Below are 16,562 nucleotides of genomic sequence, written 5' to 3'. Positions count from 1 at the left end.
AGCAGGGTCTGTCTTTGAGGTGGAGACAGGTAGGAATGGAACTTTTAGAACAGTGTTCCTGCCAAACTAGGGAATAGACTGAAGCTGGTGTGTGCCAGTCTGTGTTGGAGAGACACATGTGAACAAGGTGAGACCAAGTCAAGAGGGAAGATGAAGTATTATAATAAGAACAGGGTGCTGTGAGCCTCCTCTGGAAGTTGAGGGAAGGGGTCCCTGGAAAGTGACAGTTTAGCTAGAACTTAAAGGATGAGAAGGATTTCACCAAATCAGGATAAGACAAAGAGCCAGTGCCTAGAAAAACAAAAAGAACCACATTTAAGAAAAACCCAAGTTAACATCATACTCAGTGAGGAGAGACTGGATGCTTTCGCTCTCAGATCAGAAATAAGACAAGGATGTGTGCTGTTGCCACTTCTATTTAGCACTGTATTGGAAGTTTTAGACCAGACAATTAGGCAAGAAGATAAAAAGCATCCAGACTGGAAAGGAAGAAGTAAAATTATCTTTGTTCTCCTGTGATATAATCTTATATGTAGAAAATCTAATTCATTAAACTATTAGAACTAAGTTTGGCAAGGTTGCAGGATATAATTTTTGTATATTGATCTTTATTTCTATATAATGAGCAAACTGAAAGGGAAATTTTAAACAATTTTGTGGCAAAAATGTTTAGAAATAAAAAAATTTTAAGTGTAATACTTTTCACTTTTACATTAAAACCTATAAAGCATTTAAAAATAAGACTGGGACACCTGGGTGGCTCAGCGGTTGAGCGTCTGCCTTTGGCCCAGGATGTGATCCTGGAGTCCCGGGATCAAGTTCCATATCGGGCTCCCTGCATGGAGCCTGCTTCTCCCTCTGCCTGTGTCTCTGCCTCTCTCTCTCTCTCTGTGTCTCTCATGAACAAATAAGACCTAAATATAAGAAAATCAGAAGACCTTATTTGATGGTTATGAGTCAGATGACATAGTATTAACATGGCAATTCTTCCTAAATTGACTTCTAGATTCAATACAATCCCATTCACTGACCTTTTTGCAAAAACTGAGAAATGGATCCTAAAATTCATGGTCTTTTAAGAAACCCAGAAGAGCCAAAACAATTGTGAAAAAGAACAAAGTTGGAGGAATTCCACTTCCTGATTTCAAAACTTAAGAGTAATGAAGACCATGTGGTCCTAGCATAAGAATGGATATACAGATGAATGGAATAGACGTGAGAATCCAGAAATAAACACATTTATAGCCAATTGGTTTTTCACAAGGTTGCCAAAACAATTCAGTGAGGAGAGAGTTTTTTTTAACAAATGGTTCAGGAACAGCTGGATATCCACGTACTAAAGAATGATGATGGACCCCTATCTTACACCATATATAAAAATTAACCAAAAATGGGTCAAAGACATTAATTTAGCTAAGATTTAAAAAAAAAAATAGGGGTGAATTTTTATGACTGAATTTGGCAATGGCTTCTTTAGATAGGATACTAAAAGCATAAGCAAGAAAGAAAAAAATTGGGTGGCATCAAAATTAATAGCCTGTGCTTCAGAGGATAGTATCAACAAAGTGAACATACAATCCACAGAATGGGATAAAATATTTGAAAATCCTATATATTTTTTAAAGATTTTATTTATTTGTAAAAAAAAAAAAATTTTTATTTGAGAGAGAGAAAAAGCATAAGCAGGGGGAGGGGCAGAGGGAAAGGGAGAAGCAGGCTCCTTGTTGAGCAGGGAGTCCATTGTGGCTGGATCCCAGGGCCCTGAGCCAAAGGCAGATGCTTAACTGAGCCACCCAGGTGCCTCCGAAAATCCTATATTTTAATAATAGACTTGTATCTAGAATATATGAAGAACTCTTACAATTAAAAAGTAATCTAAAAGAAATTTAGAGAGAATATTTTTCAGAATATATACAAATACTCAAGCACAGGAGAAGATGCTCAGTATCATTACTCCTCAGAAAAATGCAAACACAGTCAAAACCATAATGATGCAACTTTATATGCATATGGACAGCTATAATAAAAAAATAGGTAATAACAAGTATTGGTGAAGATGTGGAGAAACTGAAACCCTCATACACTGCTGGCAGGACTATAAAATAGTATGCCTACTATGGAAAACAGTCCAGTTTCTCAAAATTAAATACAAGGTTACCACTTGCGCAATTCTACTCCTACTTACAGAGCTAAGAGAAATGAAAATTTATGTCCCCACAAAAATTTACACATGAATGTTCATAGCAGTATTATTCAGAATAGCCAAAAGGCAGGAACAACCCAAATGTCCATCAATTGACAAGTGCATTTTTTAAATGTTCTATATCCATGCCATGGAATATTGCCAAGACCTGAAAAGATGAGGTACTGATATGAATGAATTTTGAAAACATGCTGAGTGAAGGTAGCTAGTCACAAAGGACAACCTATTGCTTGATTCTATCTAATGAAATATTCAAAAGAGGCAAATCCACAAAGACAGTAGATTAGTGGTTGCCTGGGGCTGGGCCATAATAGGAGGATCGGGAGTGGATAGCCAAAGGGTACTAGTTTCTTTTTTTTGGGGGGGGGGTTCAGATGTTTTAAAATTGATTGCAGTGATGGTTGAGTAACTGTAAATATACTAAAAAATGTCTAATTGTGTACTTTAGATGCATGAATTATATGGTGTGTGAATTATATCTTAACTGAAAAAAAGTTGGGGGGGGAGGCAAAAAATACTAAAGCAGTGTTTCTCAATTTTGTTAGAATTAGCCATACCGTGAAGCTTGATAAACATGATAAAAAAAAGTTCTAGGCTTTTTAAGGCACCATAATGCCTTGTTAAGGCATTAAGGGTGTGAGGAATCTTAAGTAAATATTGCTAAGTGAGAAAAGCTGGTCTGAAAAGGCTTCAGCTGTGTGATTCCAACTACAGTTGACCCTGAACAACATGGGTTTGAACTGTGTAGGGTTACTTATCTGTGGATTTTTTTTTCAATACAGTACTGTAGTCTTATGATTTTCTTAACATTTTCTTCAGTTTATTATAAGAATACCATATATAATATACAAAATATGTGTTATGAGTAAGGTTTTTGATCAACGGTAGGCTATTAGTTTTTGGGGTGCCAAAGTTATACAGATTTTCAATTATGCAGGGGGCAGCACCCCTAACCCCCATGTTGTTCAAGGGTCAACTGTATATACATGCTAGGAAAAGTGAAACTACGGAGCATAAAAGGATCTGTGATTGCCAGGGGTTTGGGGGAGGGAGGCGGAGAGCACGGGATTTTTAGGACAGAGAAGCTATTCTGTATGCTACTGTAATGATGAACACATGTCATTATACATCTGCCCAGACCTATAGAACTACATAACACAAAGAGTGAACCCTAATGTAGATCATAGATTTTAGGTGATATATCAGTATTGGTTTATCAGTTGTAAATGTACCACACTGATACAAGAAGCCAATGAATTGCAAATTGGAGAAAGTGGAGGGCTAAGGAAGCTTACTCTCTGCTCAGTGTTTCTACAAAACTTAAACTGTTCTTTAAAAAAAAAGAAATTTTAGGTGAGCCAGAAGATGAACCTGTGAAGTCTGGAAACCCTAATAGGTAGGAAATTGTCAGATGAAAGGGACATTTTAGTTCTGAAAGCCAATAGCTAGTGCTTTCCCCTAGAAGGGGCAGTGAGGGGAAAAGAGAAGGTCTCCTTCCCTTGGCTACACACTGATACTTTGGAGGCCAGAATTGGTACCTCTGTGAGGTGATTCTATGACTCAGCATTGGAGAGGAGGGCTCTGCAAGCCTCCTCGGGCTCCAGGTGGGGCTGCCACTTCCAAATTATGATACTGAGATTGAGGCCTGAGGGCTGGACTCTTAAAGAATGCAGAGGTGACTTGAAATGAGAATTCTGAGTTTGCTGGTGCGGGGCGGATGGGCAGTTTGGTTTTAGGAAACTTGCTTGCGGGGTGCAGGCATCGGGAGCCCAAAGATGATAAGGTATTGAATAGCATGAAAATGTCTGTTGATTTTAGAGAAATGTACATCGGAAGAGGGGAAAAAGATTATTGCCTATTTCTCAAGAAAAGATTTGAACAAAAACAACTGAGCAAACTGTCCTTCTACACTTTGCTAAGCATAGATGTCTGTATAAAAACAATGATTAGTGGAGGAGCCTTCCAGGCCCAGAATCCTGCTCAGATTCTAGAATTATGGAGGGAGAAGATAAATCTCTGGCTGTATTTTTCCTGGAGACCTACCAAGATGGGAGTAACAAAAAGAATGCCAGCAAACTGGCAGGTACCAAGCTGCTCGTCTTTTAGAATTTTATGTGATTTTTCCCTTCCATGCAAGTCAAACGATAACAGTAGCAAAGGATGGTTTACTGGGTGCCAAGCACTGTTCGGAGAACTTTCACAAATTAACATTTTTAGGTCCCACACAAGCCCCTGCCCCAAAAGGGGATCACCATCCCCCATTTTACAGAGACTGAGGTATAGACATGAAGTAACTTGCCCAGTCACAGCTACGAAGTGGCCAGCTGGGACCCAGGCCTGGGCACCAGCCCCAGAGCCCATCTCATAACCTCACCTGGCACTGCTTTCCCACATGAACTCCACTGGCCTCAGGATGGCCTAAAAAATTGGGCCAAAGTTCAAGAGGGAATATGTGTTTTAACCCTGTGTGTTTGTCCCCTGTTTCAGCCACCCCTATGGAAAACTGCAATATGGTTTATGCAACCTGAATAGGAGAGACGGGGGGAAAGAAACCAAATGACAAAATAAAACCTCCCCTCCCATTCTTGCACCCCACCCCACCCCACCCCACCCCTGGCCCCCACCTCCCTGCCCTTGGTGCATCGCAGTATCTTCTTGAGTGTTTCCAGCCAGACCGTCATTCCCTCTGGAGGAAGGGAATGTGTGGGACCCAGCACAGCCACACCGGCTGATGTGGGCACCCGTGGCTTCCCTGTGCTTGGGAGGCAGTGCTGTGGGGTCTGCCCAGTGACAGTCAGAGCCTGGGGCCCGGCCCGCTTCCCAGCTGCAGCTCCTACACCTCGCCAAGTGTTTGCACTTCAGGTGTGCGTGGGCGGTCTCTCCTGGGCTCCTGGAATGGGACCCTCTTGCACCCACCGTGGGGCTCCTTCTGGCTAGTTGGGGAGACTGGGAAGAGGGCCACTCAGTGAAGCGGAACGGACTGTTCCTTGAAGGAAAACTGCTCTTCTCTTGATTAAATGAGTAAATTAGTTCCAGATCTCCTGTCAGAGAGTCAAGCTGTTGGAGAGGGTGAGGGCGAAGCAGAACTGGTCGTGAGGAGGATACTGCTGTTCTTACTATAATAGGAGAAAGCTAACAAGCCATGGAGAATGAATAGCCACATGGCTTTAGAAATGTATTTTTAAAACTATATTTTTGGAAACCAAATTCAGCGAACAGGGCCTATGCTCAGAAGGGCTTTTATACTTGATTTAATGCTCTGCTGCTGTTCTTGTGAAACTCTTAATTTTTGAGCAAGGGGTTCCACATTTTCATTTTGCACTAAGCTCTGTGTATTATGTGGCCCATCCTGTCAGTGAAGTATATTTTAAATCAGTGTCAGATAATTATGGACAATTTTTCCCCTCGATTTTTAGGGAGGGCGGGTATCCTGTTCAAGTTTGAAAGTCAACTTTTGCACTACATGTTTTGCATGCCTAACAGGCATAAGCTAGCAGACATAAGCTCTTGACATCTATGCATACTTACTGATCTGTACCAGAATGTGCCACAGTGCAAATATGATGTTGGAAAGTACTGAGCAAAAAGGTTAAGCGTTAGTATTTACAAATTAAAACATTTCAGAGCTCACTTCTCCCTGGGTAGGCGAGGCATTTTATACAGAATCTTCTTCTAAAATGGAGAAATAAGAAAGAATTGTCTTGCATTGGGTCTTTAGTGAGGACATGACCCTGCTGTTCTTAATTATAACCATGCCGGGGACTGTCTCAGGAAGTTGGTCTGTCCTACCCTATAAGTTGTGCTTCCATCCTGTCCACCAAGAGATCCAGAGGTAAGAATGAGGGATATGCAAGGGTATCTGCCTGATTTGCAGAACTCAGGCTCATGTGGACATACTTAAGTTCATCAAGTTTAAAAAGGGCCAGAGCCATTTGTTGGTCCTTTTTTCTTGGCAAAGATTCTGTGACATAATCCAGCTAACATCATTGAGGCAAACCGAAGATAAACATATGGCCCTCTTTTTTCCCCCCCTTTTTGGACCATAATGTGGTAATAAGAATAGTCCATTGCGGGAACACATGGTGGTGTTTCTTTTAAGGCAATGGGAGGAATTTTCCAGAAAGCAGGGGGTCCCTTCAGAGACTCAGCCAAGGCATCCCAGTTCACAGCAGATTAACACAGGATATTGGAAGAGTCCACGTGGGCAATGGGACAAGCTCTGGATAGGTGGATGGACCTCCTGCAGGACTGGTAGGGAGTCTAGTCTGAGGCAGGTGGCAGCAGCAAGCACTTGGTGTAGACTAAGTTATTTTGGGCAAAGCCTACCCACTTGAGATAAGGGGGCGTGAGAAGATATGGGTGAGCTAGAGAGAAATGAGAGGGAATCTGGAAGGAAGTGGGTCTAGGAAGTTAAAGTAGGTGGTACTGCCAACATGTCTATTGATACTGAGAGGTTGGTCCCTAGAACTGTTGAGAGCAAGGCAGGTTTGGGTGAAGTTCCTAGAATCTTTTAAGTCTCAGATCAGAATTAATTCTAGGGACCAAGACAAAGCTGAAATCACATGAAGATGAGCAGTGGCCCCCACTGAGGAGGGAGAAGGAATGGAGTCACTAGGAACTGGGTAGGCCTTTCCATGGGGGAAGGGGGGATGCCTTTCACATATATCATGTCAGTTTTCTTTATTCTCTTCAGTTTTTGTAGGTATCAATATTATCTTTATTCCTATTTTACACGAGGAATCTGAGGAGTGAATGGAAGTGCCCAGAGTTAATGGATTCATTGTGTCTGGGGCTCTTTCTAATACCATCTCTGTGCCCTTGGCTTAGATACCTCTCTGAAGGTCCTTTGGTGGTGGCTGTAGCAAAATGGTGGAAAGCAGACTGCCTGCTCCAACCACCTCTTCGGACTGTGTGAGCTTTGGCAGGTTACTTGGCCTCTCTGTGCTGTACTGAAAGTAAAGATAGTAATACCTTCCTCACAGTGCGGTGGTGAGGATTTAAAAAGATAGGTTGTGTAAGAGGTTTAGAACAGTGCCTGGCAAATACGTGTTACTACTGTGCTCTATTTAGAAATAAAACTTTTTAGGGAAGATTTGAGATATTAAGAGTTATCACTACCTAGGAGATGGGTGGATCTGTGGCAAGGTTATTCCTAAAAAGTAAATACTGCAAAAATCATTCCTCTTTAGTCTTCCAGATCTTAACAAAGCAAGATGTTCCCAGTAATCAAATTGACTTACCAAATAGTTAGTTTTAGTGAGAGGTTGCCCAGTTTAGAGGCAGAAATTTTGGATGTGAGTTCTTGCTGTACCGTTTCCTGGCTTTGTGAAACGGTGCATTTTTTTCAATGTCTCTCACTTATCTGAGAGACATAATAACCAATATCCATAATTACCAGTCACAGGGCTGACAGCCCACCTCACAAAGTTATCCCGAGACTCACACAAGGTGATAGTGTGAAAGCCACTTTTAAATAAAATTATGACATGGGTTGGATGCTTTTATTCCCTGGACACAGGCCTACTATAAGCAAGAAAAAGTTAGCTGTCTGCAGAGTAGGCAAGAGGAAGCCATTCTGGAATTTAAAACTGCAATTTAAATAATCTAGTCCAGCTTTGGGTATTAATAATTTAGTAAGGTAGCCAGGTGGGCCCCCCCCAAAAATGAGTATACAGTCTGTCCCAAGGAATCTTTTATTTTTTGTCTGTGCCATTCTCTTTACAACAACCAGATTGTGCTTGTGTGTTTTACTTCCTCTCTACTCATGCAGAGAACTCAGAACCCACCCCAGTGAATCCTTGCTATGATGGGAGCCACACATGTGACATTACAGCTCGGTGCCATCCAGGGACAGATGTAGACTACACTTGTGAGTGTGCCTCTGGGTACCAGGGAGACGGACGGAGTTGTGTGGGTAAGTTGTGTGCACTCTGTTCTTTCATGGGATCCCCCAACTCGGTGTTAATAGAAGATAAGCATGTCTGCTTTAGGTTCTCCACTGATTGAGAGGCGCGTTTAGCAGCTGTTCACCTAAATGCTCTCATTTCAAAACTAAAGCACGTTCTGGTTAGGTTTGAGGTCTAGAGGATAGTTTGGAGCGGAGTATTTGGGGCTAGGACTGGGAAAAGAAGACATGTTACAATTCCTGCATATTTTGATTTCTCAAGTTTTGTCATTTTAACCCTGTATTATTTCTTATATTTACTAAAACATATGTTTTCCAGTTATCTTTAGGTTTCAGACATTGTGTTCCTTTCATCCATTACATCCCCACAAGTCTCAGAAATTTCTTTATATTTCTAAAAGAAAAATTGTTTGTTTTTCTTTTAAGTGTTGAGTGGTTGTTTTTGTTTTTACTGTTTAAAGATTTTTCAGAATATTCAATATTTCTCCCTGTGACTTATACTTGAATGATTTGAGATAAATATTACAACCTGCAACATGCATTCACATCTGATGCTTAGAAATATGACATTTTGATTCCCACCCCTCAATTTATTTGTTCATTGAAGCTTCATGGTAGTGAGACAACATTGGGCTTTCAGAGCTTCCACTTGGAGAACTCTTGATTTAAGAAGTGCTTTTCTGTCCTTTTTTCTTCTTAGATGTAAATGAATGTGCAACTGGCTCCCATCACTGTGGCCCCAACTCCATGTGTGTCAACTTGCCGGGAAGCTACAGGTGTGAGTGCCGGAGTGGTTATGAGCTTGCAGATGACCGGCACACTTGCGTCTGTGAGTGCATTTCTCTTTTTGGCCAAAATGGTGCTGATTCATTAATGTTTCCACTCTGACATACGGACGTTCTGCCGTATGGTTTTAGAAAAAATTTATGTTGAAATTACCCAAAGGTATGGATCAGTTCAGTCCTGTGTTGTTGTTTTCCTCTAAATGGATACTTCTGGTGTTGAGTTATTGAAAGGTGTTCTCCCAGTTGGGATTCCTATGTCTTGGTATTTGGCCCAATTGTGTAACAAGACTATGAACCTCTAATACCACCAGTTCTAGATAGAAGTAAGGTATTTATCAAATTTAAATGAAATGGATTATAATTCAAAGATGCTCATTCCACGTGACCGACTATAGACCTCCATCTGTAATAAATCTACTCTTGTAGGGTTAAAAAAAAACAAAACAAAAAAACCTTTGGATCTAAAGAAGTGGATCTGAGAGAACTAGGATTCCAAATTCATCCCACTGGTAGAGCCAGATGATGATAGAGAAAATACACTTTTTAACCCAGTGGGATGAAAAAGTAGCAGTGATCACAGAAACTCTGTGTGCTTGTGTCTAGTTCTGGTGATTTATAAACTTTAATCAAGGACCATCTCCATGACTGACCTTCATGTTTAGTGTTTTTGATTACAAACTCAGACCAGTACTCCCCAAACTTTAATATGTATCCATGCCATCTAGGGATCTTTTTGAAAGTCAGATTCTGATTTTCTGGCTCTGGGATATGGTCTGAGAATCTTCTGAGCCCTCAGATATCCTGATGCTGTTGGTGTGTGGATCACACTGGGAGGAGTAAGCCTCACCCATTCGCAGGCCTGCACTCTTAGATGTCCTTGCCGCCTTCTCTTTTCAGTGATCGCCCCACCTCCCAACCCCTGTGAGGATGGCAGTCATACCTGTGCTCCTGCTGGCCAGGCCCGGTGCATTTACCACGGAGGCAGCACATTCAGCTGTGTCTGCCTGCCTGGTTATACTGGCAGCGGGCACCAGTGTACTGGTGAGTACCTGTGGACTGTCGACCTCAGCGATTCTGGAAGGTCGCTTGGATGCAGTGTCTCCACATAGCCAGATCATTTCTCAAAAGGACCTCTCCCTTCCTTCACTCATGCAGCCTTGGAATTATCTAAAGAGCAAGAGAAAAGCTGTATTTTGAGTCAAAAAGCAGAGCGAGGGGTGGTTTCCCTTGGACTAGATTTTTGAGCATATACAGTTATCCTTGGTGGAGACATTCTTGGAGCACTAGGAAGCCACTCTCAGATTGTAACTTTCTGTTCCTTGGAGCTGGTGTGGGCTGGAGGATCTTTGGGAAAGCCCACTCACCTGTTGGGAAGTCTCTATCCTTCAATCTCTTTGGTTAATGGCTTCATCTAATGCTTTTAGTCATGCCTAACTGGCTGAAGTGGTATTTTAAATAATCTCTACACTTACATGCAATGCTTTTTCTCTAATTTTTCCCGCTCCCCTCTCTCTCCTTTTCTCCTGGAAATCCGAAGACATTTAAGGTGGTTGAGGCTTGATGCAGTATTACCATGAGACTGGAACACAGGACTAACTATTAACATTTAACTTGGCCAAATAATACTAATGACATTTGAGGTTGTTACTGAGCGAGGTATAATTCTCTGGGTATAAATGTTCATGAAACCATGATTAGTAGTACTTTAATATAGTTATTATTTAGCAGATCTGCATAATCCACCAAAGGTTTTCAAAATGTATCAAGTGACGTGATGGAATTGAAACCCAATTTCATGCTGTCAGTAATATCCCAGAATTATGGTAAAATGAGACCCTGGGAATGAGAGAATGGTGGGGAAAGGGTCTGTTTGGGGATTATAAACCTGAAACACAGGCTTTCTCCCTCTCTTAAAATTGCTGCCTGCATTGTCCAGGCCACTGTACCCCTGGGCACCCCGAGCTGATGTGCTAGAACAGCCGTGTAACTCCTGGGAGCTTTACAGCAGCTTAAATAGCATAGAGCCCACCCCACTCCTTACCAAATGTCTGCTTCTCATACTCCTCCCACTCCTCTTCCCCTCAGTTTCAGTGGAGAGGCTGGCTGGACCTGTAGACGGAAGCCATATGTTATGGACAGAACAAACGTGTCAGGGCAGCACTGCTGTCCTCTCCTTCCCAGATGTGGCGGGTCACTGGGCATTGTCTGCACTGGCTCTTTAATGTTTCCACTTCTGTTGTACAGAAGCTCTGCTGTATGGTTTTCTTGAAAATACAGTTTATACTGAAATGACCCAAAGCTATGGCTCAGTTCAACCCTGTTTTTTTTCTCCCCTCCTAAAAACACCCCCATCTTTAGAGCTCAAGTGTTTCTCCAGTTAGAATGAGATAGATTTGGAATTCACAGATGCTTCTCTCATTTGACCAGCCAAAGAGCTCCATCTGTCATAGGACTCTTCACAGACAGAGGTAGCCTCCACAGGTATGGGGGTCAGGGTGTGAGGTGCACTAACTCCTACTGGTGTGGTTCTGTTATTTCTCACAGTGGGAATAATATCTTTTCCACCCTCGTGGAACCTTGTCATACAGTTTCATTTAACACACTTCTGGCTCTAAGAGATGAGACTGCTTGGAGAATCAAAATCTTGTCAGAATTTCATATTTAAACATTGGGCTGCTTAGGGCAGCAGAGGTAGTGATTTTAAGGTATTTAACTCTTTAGGTCTTTGGCTTAAAGCCAATAAGTTAAATTAATTGCAGCCTAGATGTGATGCATGTTAATAATCAGAATACTATTTGAGTTAGATGCTTATTGGCCTAATTCCTTCTAGAATTATTCTCTTATCCTTCTTTTAACTTCTACTTGTCCTGTAAGACTTTGATTATCTTTGGAGTCAGATTAGAACTCGGAAATTGGCCACTTTTACACATTGAGAACTTTCGACTGATGCCATTCATTGCTATTACTTACATCTTGCTGATTTCTGCCATTTTAACTTAATTCTTTTGAAGATTTTATTTATTTATTCATAAGAGAGAGAGACAGAGACATAGGCAGAGGGAGAAGCAGGCTCCCTGTGGGGAGCCCAATGCCAGACTTGATCCCAGGACCCCAGGGATCACGACCTGAACCAAAGGTGGATGCTCAACTGCTGAGCCACTCAGTTGCCCTAGATTTCTGCCATTTTTAATTGTCCTCATTGAATCTCTGCTCCTCTACTTTTTAGATTTTCTCTGGAACCTGCAAACCTTAAAACATGCCAAACCCATCAGTTGCTTCCCTAGTGTGTTAGTTATCTATTGCAACATAACAAATTACCCCCAAGCAGAGCAGCTTAAAACAATACACATTTATGATATATAGGTCAAGGACCTGGAAAGGGCTTAGCTTGGTCCTTTGCTTTAAAGGATCCTTGCAAAGGGTAGGCCTGGGGTCTCATCTAAGGATCTAACTGAAGAAAGATCCTCCCATGGTTACCAGCAGGGTTCAGTTCCTTGAGGACTGAGAGCCTCAGGTCCCCACTAGCTGTTGCCTGGAGATAACCTTCAGCTTCTTGACACACAGACCATGAACAAGGTAGCTTACTTCCTCAAAGCCAGTGACAGCAAGTCTGCTAGCAGAATGGAAGTTATAATCACAAGAATGACATCCCCTCAATATTGCTTTGGTGTGTTGGCAAGATGCAAGTGACTCAAGGGAAGAAGATTACACAAGATTGCAAACACTAGGAGGTAGGGATCTTTGGGATTCCTTAGAGGCTGCCTCCCAGAAGCAGTTGCCATGTGGTTGCCTTCCAAGCCTTTCAGATTGTAGAGCAGTAGAAAATGAATAGTAATTTTCCTAAAGACCTATGCCATGCCTAAATCAAGCTGGGCTAATCATGAAGGTGACTTACAGGATAAATATGTAAGAGTAGGAGTGTGTGTGTGTGCACATGCACACGTGTGTGTGCATGCATGCACATATTTAAAGGCATGCCACAGTGTGCATGTGACCCTGTGACCACAGAGAGAAAACAGCAAAATAGAGAAAAGGTTCTATTTTGTGGAAAGTGTGCATTCTTGAAGCACACATATTTTTCTTTACTCCATTAAAGTAGCAATAAAAGGGTGTGTGAGTTTTTCTTTAGCCAGTTTGTCAAAAACTGAGTTCCCTGGAGAGGCTGGACTTGGCTTTGGGTTCTCAGTCTAGTCTGAGTCACTAACAGGAATTACTTTTATCCAAGTATAAGTAAATCTTTTCCAGCTTCCCTCAATCAACACTAATTTCAATGGTTTCAGGGTTGATTTCAACCATGTATTGATACGAGTTTTAATGCTCAGGCCTGTTTGTCCTCCTAGATCTTGGTGACTTTGCTAAGTGCAAAAGCAAATTCTCTTGAGTCAGGATCTTTCCAGGGAGGAGCAAGTGTGAGTTGAATAGGTGGGATGTTGCTCAGTGCCCTTACCATTCAGGAGGGACATGAGAAGACATACTTAAATTATTTTCTCTTAGATCTCCTGTCCTAAGAATGGAGAGGTTAGGAAAGGTATGGTCAAGTCGCTGCAGCCACAGGAGAAGAGAGCAAGGCTTGAAAGGAAGGAGTTTATTAGAGAGGGTCCCAGAGAGAGGGTCATCACATACCACGTGGGGCACAACCGGTGGGGTACAACCGGTGGAGTGCTTGACTGAATAGGTGAGGAGTGAGAACTTGTGGGCCAAATCCGTTTTTGGAACTTTCACTGAACGGTTTAGAAGCAAAGGGGATAGGGTAGGGTGGGATGGGTTGGCGGGAAGCTAGGAGGTGTTAATCTAGTAGTTGGATTTATTTTGAAGAGACTTCACCTAGTTTTGGGTGTGAGCAGAATAAGGCCAGTGAGAAGAGTGTTGAAACACCAAAGTGTGAATTCAAGATGGAGGATTTTAACAGATTTTCCATACAGGTTTTTCACCAGCTTAATAGGTAATAGAATGGAGAATTATGCTGAGATTGAGCCATATGTCATTATCTGAATAGTAAAGGAGCTCTTGAACCTTGTTGTCTTGGCCTCAGTGTCCTAGCAACCCCTAAAGACCCCAGACATTGGTTGTTAAGCATAAATGGCAGCCCCCTCCCCCAGTGGTACAACAAGGAGTTTCTCCTTTGCCAAGGGGCTTAACGTCTTTTCATGTTTTCTGTCCTGACACTGACTCTGATCAGAATTCCTAGGCCATAGGCTTTAAGAACATAAGTTAACTTGGTAGCTCTGGGGAGTCCCCTCTCTCTTAGTTCAAAAATAATTTCAAGAAACTGATCCCTGGGTTCTAGAAATAGGCCCTGTGTCTCAGGAATTCCTGCTTCCTGTCATTGCCTGGGGTTCCTGTTAGCATGAGAAGTACTTTTAGCATATGTATTATGAATAGCTTTAACTTCCTGCATTTACTTTCCTGCTGGATGTTCATTTTTACAGCTTTGGTTTTACAGCCAGTTTTACAGCCTTTTGCAGGCCCAGGGAATTGAACGGCCACAGCTTCACTAAGCTAAGGATTTGAGTTGTCCTTTTGAAGAGACAGAGCCAAACTCAGGGGTAATTAAATATGACAATAGAGAACCCATATCGATTAGATTGAAGATAGGGTTTTTGTTGTCATTGGTTTTGTTTGGTTCCTAAGGAAAAAAAAAAAAAAGCTGAGGAACTAAACCAGAAAACCTTCTTTGTTTCCAACTTTGCAGATGAATTTATAAGTACTGTTCTGCCTTTGTAGGTAGAAAGGAAGGTAACCAAAGAGCCCAGCTGCTCATCTGGGCAGAGACTCTTTGGGTGGCATTAAACTTGGTTGTATCAAGCATTCAGGATTCTTTTGGACTTAGGGGAGCTAATTTATTTTGACTAAACTTCCCCAAGACCGAGGATAAACAGAATGTGAATTTGCTAATAAGAGTGTAAGGGATTCCTCTCCTGTGAACAGAGCATCTGGGTTTCACGTCCAGCATGTCCACTCAGTGGTACCCAGGAAAGCCCCTTAGCCATGGGAAGGTGTCTCAATGAGAGCCAGTTCATAGCCAGGCTGGTACTGACAACCCTAGAAGAGATTTCATCTGCTGCATTGAAGGTGGGCCGAGGAGCCACCTCTGTCCCCAGCTGATTCATGTCAAATTCAGGCTGTAACTCTCCAGATTCCTGGGTTCTCTGTGTTTTTGCCACTGACTGTAGCAAATTGATGCAATTCACTCCTGGGCCCCACACTCTTCTAGGTTTCACACTGATCATCTCAACTCACATTTTTTTTTTCCTATTCACACATTTAAAAATCATTTTTGGGGTGTTTTTGTGGAAGCAACTGCTTTCTTTTATTTTCAGTAGAGCCTTGTTCAGGCCTATACCCTTGATCCTTCTCTAACTCTGGAAGACTAGGAAGTCTTTGCAGGTAGCTTATCTCAATCACCGACCATTGGTTTTATTTTATGTATTTTTTTTAAGATTTTTAATTTTTCTTTTTAAATAATCTCTACACCCAGCGTGGGGCTTGAACTCTCAACTCTGAGATCAAGAGTGAGTCGTATGCTCCACCAGGAAGGAGCCCCTGGCCATTGGTCTTAATAGTTTGACTCTCAGAGGTTTTTTGGGGATAAAGACAGTATGCTTTGCCATTGTCGGCATATGCTGATTACAGTAAATAAAAGGACTATTAAGTTGGCATTTGTTTGAATTTGCAGGATGTTGCAATTTTCAGAAATATGAAAATCTTCTGGTATCATGTGGAAGTGGAGGGTGCTGAATTCTTTATACTGATAAACCTGACAAATTTAGATTTTCTTTTTTATGTGTTGTTTCAAAACTTCTGATAGTATTTTTCTTGCACTTTTCTATCTCTTCTAAAGACAGGAAGTAGAGAAAATATCTGATTAATTGGGCATTTGTAGATAGTAGGACTCTGATTACATGAGCCCGAATGTGCTTCTAACTTAGTTGAAAAAGCACGCAGAGCCTCACAGGCTGCTGTGCATCTGCATATTGGTGCTATAGGGACATGGTGCCAACAATGCAAGAACAAAACCATTGTTACACATATTTACTGCTGTGCTACTGAAAGGAAGTGAATGATTTACAGTCTAAAGGCTAGTTCAAAGGTGATAACTTCCTGGAATTCACTGTGGATGAAAGATGCTCTAGAAATATACAGCAGGATATTTTTTACTGGAAGTGACCACACATGTTTGATTTCTAATTAGACATTCTTAGTCTAATGGGTTGACTCTTCTGTCCCTCAACTTTGTGCATTAAGCTTGCCTTTAGCTGCCATTATATTTCTGCTCATGTGCAAAGGTCTTCTAAGGTTGACCTCTTGTCAGTGACCCATGTGTACTAAGGCCATGTAGTAGCCCCAGTTGGGTGCAGTGAAGTCATGCTGTTCCTTCCTCCCTCCCCCACCCCCTCATCCCTGTTCCTGCCTCTGCAGATGTTGATGAATGCTCGGAAAACAGATGTCACCCCTCGGCTACCTGCTACAATACCCCTGGCTCCTTCTCCTGCCGATGCCACCCTGGATATCACGGGGATGGATTTCAGTGCACACCTGGTAAGGTTTGGAGAGCCAGAGTAGGCCCAGAAAATTGGCTCCTTTGGTGCTATTTTTCTACAGCCTTCAGCCCACTCTTACTGGAGACCAAGGCTTTTCCTGTTCCCTCTAGCTGCCTATTTTACTGAAG

The 16,562-nt window shown here is 42.0% G+C and overlaps 1 protein-coding gene across 2 annotated transcripts in view; it reads left to right on the top strand.

Annotated features, from left to right (window-relative positions):
• NID2 (nidogen 2) overlaps positions 1-16,562 on the top strand; it is a 60,773-nt gene that overhangs the window by 29,048 nt on the left and 15,163 nt on the right. For both annotated transcript variants that reach the window (XM_026000694.2, XM_026000695.2), the window contains exons 9-12: positions 7,974-8,117; positions 8,809-8,937; positions 9,791-9,934; positions 16,313-16,432. In XM_026000694.2, the coding sequence (XP_025856479.2) occupies positions 7,974-8,117; positions 8,809-8,937; positions 9,791-9,934; positions 16,313-16,432 (537 nt within the window). The remainder of the gene's footprint in view (positions 1-7,973; positions 8,118-8,808; positions 8,938-9,790; positions 9,935-16,312; positions 16,433-16,562) is intronic.

Source organism: Vulpes vulpes, chromosome 6 (assembly GCF_048418805.1).
Source record: "Vulpes vulpes isolate BD-2025 chromosome 6, VulVul3, whole genome shotgun sequence".
In the NCBI taxonomy this organism is placed as follows: domain Eukaryota; kingdom Metazoa; phylum Chordata; class Mammalia; order Carnivora; family Canidae; genus Vulpes; species Vulpes vulpes.
This window is presented reverse-complemented; position numbering and strand designations above follow the sequence as displayed.